Here is an 8,945-nt window from a genome sequence, read left to right on the forward strand (position 1 = left end):
AGCCTAGCTCGAGGCTAACTGGTGCTTGCTTTGGGACAGAAACCCCCTCGGACGGTTACGTCGGTAGACCATTTATGATGGATCGGCGGGGCTCCGTGTCGGCAGCAAAGGGTTCAGGCCAATTGGCAAAAGAGGTAATTGAAGCCCAGGAATTCTTGATAGATCTATTCGGCTAGCCAGGAGATGGGCATAGATTCGAGGCTAGCTCCAGGCTAACTGGTGCTTGCTTCGGGACAGAGAAGTTAGCTAGGAGTAGCCACTCGGATAGCAGCTAGCTAACTGCGATGATCCGKAGTAAAGGTTCAGCGCTTGTGGTAGGAATCCGGAGATATGGTGGAGAAAAGCAGTCCGATATGCTCTGGGTTGATATCGCACTGTGCAGGCTGGCAGGAGTTGACCGGGCTGAAGCTGGCAGATGTCCCAGTTAACGGTGATGGCTAACTAGCAGTGGCTAACTGACTACTAGCTGGCTAGCTTGAAGGGGGTTACGGTTCTAAAGTATAAAACAATAGCAGATCCACACCGCATTGGGTGAGGCAGGTTGCAGGAGAGTATGTTCAGTCCGTAGATGGAAAAATGCTATAAAAAATATATAYGAAGAAAGAAATTATATATACAGTTGAAGTCGGAAGTTTACATACACTTAGGTTGGAGTCATTAAAACTCGTTTTTCAACCACTCCACAAATTTCTTGTTGTTAACAAACTATAGTTTTGGCAAGTCGGTTAGAACATCTACTTTGTGCAYGACACAAGTAATTTTTCCAACAATTGTTTACAGACAGATTATTTCACTTATAACTCATTGTATCACAATTCCAGTGGGTCGGAAGTTTGCATACACTAAGTTGACTGTGCCTTTAAACAGCTTGGAAAATTCCAGAAAATGATGTCATGGCTTTAGCAGCTTCTGATAGGCTAATTGACATAATTGAGTCAATTGGAGGTTGTAACCTATGCGATGTATTTCAAGCCTACCGGTTCTAAACTCAGTGCCTCTTTGCTTACATCATGGGAAAATCAAAAGAAAATCAGCCAAGACCAACAGAAAAAAATTGTGGACCAGCCACAAGTCGGGTTCCATTCCTGTGGGAAACAAATGTCCAAACGTATCTAAAAGTACCACGCTTCATCTGTACAAAACAATAAGCATGGCCAGTATAAAACACCATGGACTCACGCAGCCGTCATTACCACTCAGAAGGAAGACCGCGTTCTGCTTCCTAGAGATAATGACTTTAGGTCCGAAAAGTGCAAATCAATCCCAGAACAGCAGCAAAGGACCTTGTGAAAGATGCTGGAGGAAACAGATACAAAAAGTATATATCCACATAACCTGAAAAGGCCTCTCAGAAGGAAGAGCCACTGCCTCAAAAACCGCCATAAAAAAAAAAGCCTGATTACGGTTTTGCAACTGCACATGGGGACAAAAATTTTACTTTTGAGAAATCGTCCTGCTGGTCTGATGAAACAAAAATAGAACTGTTTGACCATATGACCATCGTTATGTTTGGAGGAAAAAGGGGAGGCTTGCATAGCGTAACGAAACACCATCCAAACCGTGAAAGCACGGGCGGTGGCAGCATCATGTTGTGGGGTTTGCTTTGCTACAGAGGGACTGGTAGCACTTCACAAAATAGATGGCTTTCATGACGAAGCGAAAATTATGTGGAAATATTGAAGCAAACATCTCAAGAACATCAGTCAGGAAGTTAAAGGCTTGGTCGCCAAATGTCTTCAAATGAACAATGACCCCAAGCATCTTCAAACAAAGTTTTGGCAAAATGCTTAAGACACACAGTCAAGGGTATTAGGAGACCATACAACCAAAGCCCCTAACCTCAATCCTATAAAAATTTGTGGGCAGAAGCTGAAAAAAAGCGTGTGCGAGCAAGGAAGCGTTAACAAACCTGAACTTCAGTTACCCAAAGCTCTGTCAGGAGAATGGGCCAAAATTCACCCAACTTTATTTGGGAGCTTGTGAAGGCCTATACCATGAAATGTTTGACCCAAGTTTAAACAATTTAAAGGCCAATGCTACCAAATAAAATAGTGTTATTGTAAACTTCTGACGCACTGGAATGTTGATGAAGCTGAAATGCCATTTTCATTCTACTCACTATTATTTCTAAATTCACATTCTTAAAATAAAGTGTGCATCCTAACTGGACCTAAAACAGGAATTTTTTACTTGGATTAAAATGTCAGGGAATTTGCTTGAAAAAACTGAGTTTAAATGTATTGGGCTAAGGTGGTATGTAAAACTTCCAACTCAACTGTACAAGGGACGGACAAGCACAATCGAAACATCCCACTGCTACGCCATCTTGGATTGATCAAGACACTTACCGTGTTCCGCCACCTTGGCCTTGGGTGGAGGGCAAAAGTTCTTGGCAAGTCTTGGTGAAGTACACTCCAAGCAAGGGCTTGGCATGAGATGCAATTATGGCAGTTCGTGCCAACCATCTCATCAGCCATCCTGGTGGTTGAAAACATTTATTGGGAAATGCAACTGGATCATTGTGGGATTCATTCAATATTCCCTTTGTGTTCAGTGCAAAATCATCCCATGTTGAAGCAGTTCAACTCCATTTAATTAAAAAGTACAATGTCGTAACATAAATGTTTTAAATTTCTATTGGAAGGATTAATAATTCAATATGTCTACTATGAGAGGCTAAAATGTTTTTATGTTTTCGGTCTCCATATGATATGTGCCGTAAAATATATTACAATGCAAAATACATTTAAATGTTTATTAATATTAATGTTGCCACTATATTATCCGTTAGAATCCACATGGAAAGTTTCCCCTTTGAATATTCCCCCAAAATGTGCAACCCTCACCATCTGCCACACTGACCCTCAACACATGGGCCCCACAGGGGTGTGTGCTTAGGGTCCCCTCCGTGTACTCCCTGTTATCCATGAACTGCGGCCATGCACGACTCAAAACATCAACATCAAGTTTGCTGACGACAATAGGTGGTAGGCCTGATCACCGGCGGACGACTGAGACAGCCTACAGGAAGTCAGTCGGACCTGGCAGTGATGTAACATATCTAAGAGTGGGGTGAACCCAGTGCTCCTGAGCTAAATTCTCCAATTCTGGCCCTAAATACACCATCATGGCCACCTAATCATCCCCACTTCCAATTGGCTCAATTCTCCCCCCTCCAAACTATTCCCCAGCGTTTGTTGCTGTTAAAAGAGAACGTAGTTCTCAGTCAATTTACCTGGTAAATAAGCGATTTAAAAAAATTAAGTGTGGTTGCCAATATATCAACGTCTCCAAGACATCAATAGCCTGATCATTAGCGACTACAGCGAAACGGGGGCAAAGCACGCCCCCCTATCCACCATCAACGAGGGCTGCATAATGGAGCAGTCAACTGAGCTTAAACAAGTTCCTCCTGTGTCCAAAATCACTAAGGGCAGCGTTAAGTCCAAACTCGCGTCCTCGCGGACCCCAAGGGGAAAGCACATTGTAGTGCTTTCTGCCCTAACACTACACGGCATTGAGGTAAAAAGATCAAAACCTTTATTTAATAGTTTGATTTGAATCATATGGTGTCAGCGCTAGGTCAGCAAACCAAAACACCTCTTAGGGTCCCAGGATCGAGTTTGGCGAAACCCTGCCGACTAAGGACTTCAAATGTTACACATTACACACAAAACAGTCGGTTTGAAGACCCTTCAGGAGGTTTGCAAAAGATTTGCATGCGCCCCTCTAATCCTCCAAAAGTCGTTTCTACCAGCAGAAGGGTACTGAGTTGCAGACAGCCCAGTACATCACTGGGGGCCGAAGCTCCCTGCTCATCCAGGAAATCTTATTACCAGGCGATGCTGAAAGGAAAGCCCGGGAAAACGTTTCAAGACTCCAGCCACCCAAGCCATATACTATATCTGCTCTGGATTTCCCACACAGCAAGCCAGTACCGAAGCAACAAGCTGACACCAACAGGCTCCTGAAAAGCCTTCTAGTAGCCCAACGCACATTCAAGCACGCTAAATAGCTAATCAAAATGGCTACACGGGACTATCTGAGTTGACCTTGATTTATTTCTCTTTTGCACTGGAACTCTATGCACACTACACACTCATACTGACTCTAACACACATCATATATAACAACTCTGCTACTCTTGTAATCACACATCCTTCCTCATTACATGTCTACCTCCATCACTCCAGTATCCCTGTCACCTTACCCCTATACATATCTACCTCCATCACTCCAGTATCCCTGTCACCTTACCCCTATACATTATCTACCTCCATCACTCCATATCCCTGTCACCTTACCCTATACATATCTACTCCATCACTCCAGTATCCCTGTCACCTTACCCCTATCATATCTACCTCCATCACTCCAGTACCCTTCACCTTACCCCTATACATATCTACCTCCATCACCCAGTATCCCTGTTTCACCTTACCCCTTATACATATGCTACCTCCATCACTCCAGTATCCCTGTCACCTTACCCCTATACATGTCTACCTCCATCACTCCAGTATCCCTGTCACCTTACCCCTAAACATGTCTACCTCTATCAATCCAGTATCCCTGTCACCTTACCCCTAAACATGTCTACCTCTATCACTCCAGTATCCCTGTCACCTTACCCCTATACATATCTACCTCCATCACTCCAGTATCCGTGCACTCTGTAAATAAGGTATTGGAAGTGACCCTGTATATAGCTTCTTACTTTCTCCTGTGTTTTTGTTCTACCATACGTTAGTATTTTATAGTACTACTGATATTGGTTACTGCATTGTTGGGAACGAGCAAGAAAGGCATTTCACTGTACATGTGCACGTGACACTAAAAACAATGTACACACACACACTGAGACTTACGAAGTCTTGTCTTATGTCGTTGAAGTCCTTTCCGTATTTTTCCAGAGCCTCTTCAAACATGGCTGCCTCCGAGGCGCTCCACTCCTCCATCTCGTCCCGACACAGCACCGGCCCACCGGACGGCACCAACACACTCAACGCACTGGACAGGTCGTAACCATGACGATGCAGCGTGTCCATCGCGTGGAACTACACACGGGGACACACACAGGCAGATAGAAAGTTAGAGAAGGTTACATCCTTAGACGAACAGTCAAACTCGGGACAATACGAGTGTGTGTGTGTCTATCACCAGTGTGATGTCTCGTGAGGCGGCGGCTGCACTCGCATGTAGACTGGGCTGTCTGACTGAGCTGCTACAGTCCAGCGCCCTGGCAAACGTCCCCACCGCCCTACAAGCACACAGTTTTAATGTCAGGGCTAGAGATCAAGGGTCCGGGTCTTTGGTACGGAAAACGAACCGAGAGGTCAGGGATTAGAGGTTAAAGGTCGTACCGTGCCACCACCAGGAACTGGTCTATCTGTTTGCTGGAGAGAGGACAGTCAGGATCCCATAGCTTCTCCTCTAGCTTTGATTGGTCACGTTCATCTGAGTCACCTACGAAGAGATACAGTCAGTCAGAGAAAGGGGGTTGTGTGTGTGTGTGTGTGTGTGTGTGTGTGTGTGTGTGTGTGTGTGTGTGTGTGCGCGCCTACCCTCCTGTAGTATGTCAGGTACGTCGGCCTGAAAGCGTGGTCCCACTCTGATCTCTCCTTTATCAGCCAAAAGTGTCTTCTGGGTAGGGTCGTAGACCAGCGAGTAGAAAAACATATCCTATGGAAAACACAGATGTTTTTACAACACACACACACACACACACACACAAAGCTGACATATGAGAATGGTATGGGAGGCATTTTATTGGCAGGTGTGGACCTACCAACACCTACACACAACCCCTCTTACCTCTTTGTCCAGGTAGGAGAGAACAGCTTCCGTCTCATTCAACAATGCCACACTACACTTCCCCCTAAAAGAGAGAGACGGGGGGGTGAGCACTGTTGTCTGTGGTACACGGTTTAATGGCTGGGTGAGTGTGCATCCTGGGGTACTGCCTGTTATAGCAGGGGGGATTGTGTGTGTGTGTGTGTGTGTTAGGGCTGGCACAATTACTGTACAACCGTGTCACCGACGGTTATGGATGAAGACAGTCATGAAAATAAAATGATCAGTTCCAGCCATTATTATGAGCCGTCCTCACCTCAGCAGCCTCCACTGATACAGTGCATTCGGAAAGTATTCAGACCCCGTGACATTTTCCACATTTTGTTACATTACAGCATTATTATAAAATGTATAAAATTGTTTTTCTTCGTTATCAATCTACACACAATACCCCATAATGACAAAGAAAAAACTGGTTATACATTTTTGCCAATTTATATTTWAAAAATAATAATAATAAAAACAGAAATATCACATAAGTATTCAGACTGTTTACTCAGTACTTTGTTGAAGCACTTTTGGCAGCGATTACAGCCTCGAGTCTTCTTGGGTATGACGCTACAAGTTTGGCACACCTGCATTTGGTAAGTTTCTCCCATTCTTCTCTGCAGATCCTCTCAAGCTGTCAGGTTGGATGGGAAGTGTTGTTATTTTCAGGTCTCTACAGAGATGGTCGATCGTGTTCATGTCCGGGCTCTGGCTGGSCCACTCAAGGACATTCAGAGACCTGTCCCGAAGCCACTCCTGCGTTGTCTTGGCTGTGTGCATAGGGTCATTGTTCTGTTGGAAGGTGAATGAACCTGCATCCCACTCTAAGGTCGCTGACGCTAGAGCACGTCAGTGCGATAGCTCTCTGTACTTTTTCGCGTCAGCTTGCGCCCTCAATCCTAATAGTCTCCAGTCCCTGCCGTTTGAACACATCCCCACAGCATGATCCTGCTAGCCACCATGCTTCACCGTAGGGAATGGTGCCAGGTTTCCTCCAGACGTGACGCTTAGCATTCATGGCAAAGAGTTCAATCTTCGGTTTCATCAACCAGAGAACTCTTCGTTCTCATGCTGAGAGTCTTTTAGGTGCCTTTATGGCAAATCCAAGCGGCTGTCAGTGCCTTCTTACTGAGAGTGCTTCTGTCTGGCGACTCTGGCCATAAAGGCCTGATTGGTGGAGTGCTGCAGAAGTTGCCTTCTTCTTGGAAGTCTCCCATCAATCCACAGAGAATTCGAGAGCTCTGTCAGAGGACCATCGTGTTCTTGGTCACGCCCTTCGTTACCGTGATTGCTCAGTTTGGCCGGGCGGCCAGCTCTAGGAAGAGTCCTTGGGTTCCAAATTCTTCCATTTAAGGATGATGGAGGCCACTGTGTTCTGGCACCTTCAAAGTGCAGATATGTTTTAGTACCCGTCCCAGATCTGTGCCAAAAAAAAATCCTGTCTCGATCTCTACATACAATTCCTTCAACTTCATGCTTGGTTTTTGCTCTGACATGCACTGTCGAACGTGGACCTATATAGACAGTGTGTGCCTTTCCAATCATGTCCAAGGAATTGGAAGTTACCACAGGTGACCCAATCAAGTTGAAGAAACAGCTCAAGGACATGATCAATGAAACAGGATGCACCTGAGATCAATTCTAGTCTCATAGCAAAGGGTCTGAATACTGTTTTTGTTTCCATTTGGATTGTGTGTAGATTGCTGAGAAATATATATACATATTTAATACTTTTAGAATAAGGCATTGTAACGTAACAAAGAACAAAGGCCGCTAACAAAGGCCGGAATTACTTTGCGAAAGGAAACTGATGTGAATGTGTGTGTGTGTGTGTGTGTGCTTGTAACAAACAGCTGATTGAAATGAGTAGCCCAAGGGAATTCATGGGTTTAGTCTGTTTCGGCTGAAATGATGAAAACGTTGCTGAAACAAGCAAGGTTTGTTGGTTATTAGCAACAAGTCTAGTTGGTTGCCTGGGGAACTTTCCCCCCCCCAACGAGCAGTACATGTAGTAGGAGCAGAGTAGAGGAGATATTGTCTTTTAAAGCTGAAATCCTTAATGCGGAACTGACAACGTTTGTTTGCGAAATTACAACAAATAAGTTCATGGACTACGCGCGACTGAAAGCACCCAAAAGTACACATTCTTGTTGGTGGGAACCATGCTGACGTCTCCTCAGCTCTGCAAACACAAACTATGTGGTGGCACTGTCCACCGACTCGGATTCAATCTTTAAATATATATATTATATATATATACACACATACACAAGTTGGAAGTTAGTTTACATAACACCTTAGCCCAAATACATTTAAACTCAGTTTTTTCAAGATCCCTGAGCCATGTTAATCCTAAGTAAAAATTCCTGTTTTAGGTCAGTTAGTGCACCACTATTTTAAGAATGTGAAATGTCTAGAATAATAGTAGAGAGAATGATTATGATTTCAGCTTATTTCTTCACACATTCCCAGTGTCGTCAGGAAGTTTACATCACTCTAATTCTGTCTTCACATGCACTCCAATCTTGTGCAATCCTTATATCTGTGATGAATAAGAGTGCCCAGAGAAAAAACTGCCTGCTTACTCAGGCCCAGAAGCTAAAGATATGCATATTATTAGAGATTTGGATAGAAAACACTCTGAAGTTCTAAAACTTTTGAATTTATCGTGAGCTATAACAAACTGCATATGGCAGGCAAAAAACCTATGAAAAAATCAACAGGAAGTGGAAAATCTGAATTTGTAGGTTTTCAAGTCTTTGCCTATCCAATATACAGGTGTAAAATTGTCCGATTGCACGTCCTGAAGGCTTCCACTAGATGTTCAACAGTCTTAGAACCTTGTTTCAGCCTTCTACTGTGAAGGTGGAGCGAATAAGACTGTGAGTCAGGGTCTGGCAGCATAATGACATGAGCTAAGTCCAGGCGAAAACGTGACCGTGGAGAGGAGCTCTTTCCTTTTCCTTTCTAAAACAAAGGAATTGTCCGGTTGAAACATTATTGAAATTTATGTTAAAAACATCCTAAAGATTGATTCTATAACATCGTTTTGACAGTTCTACGAACTGTTAATACAACTTCTTTGACTTTTCGTCTGGGAACTA

At 44.0% G+C, this 8,945-nt stretch overlaps 1 protein-coding gene across 1 annotated transcript in view; it reads right to left on the reverse strand.

The window, feature by feature from the left end:
- The window catches only part of LOC112080981 (metastasis-associated protein MTA3-like), a 41,337-nt gene that overhangs the window by 18,252 nt on the left and 14,140 nt on the right, over positions 1-8,945 (reverse strand). Inside the window, 5 exon segments of the mRNA XM_024146925.2 lie at positions 4,869-5,057; positions 5,161-5,260; positions 5,364-5,466; positions 5,565-5,682; positions 5,815-5,878. Of these exon segments, the coding sequence (XP_024002693.1) occupies positions 4,869-5,057; positions 5,161-5,260; positions 5,364-5,466; positions 5,565-5,682; positions 5,815-5,878 (574 nt within the window).

Source organism: Salvelinus sp. IW2-2015, unplaced genomic scaffold (assembly GCF_002910315.2).
Source record: "Salvelinus sp. IW2-2015 unplaced genomic scaffold, ASM291031v2 Un_scaffold16629, whole genome shotgun sequence".
Lineage (NCBI taxonomy): Eukaryota > Metazoa > Chordata > Actinopteri > Salmoniformes > Salmonidae > Salvelinus > Salvelinus sp. IW2-2015.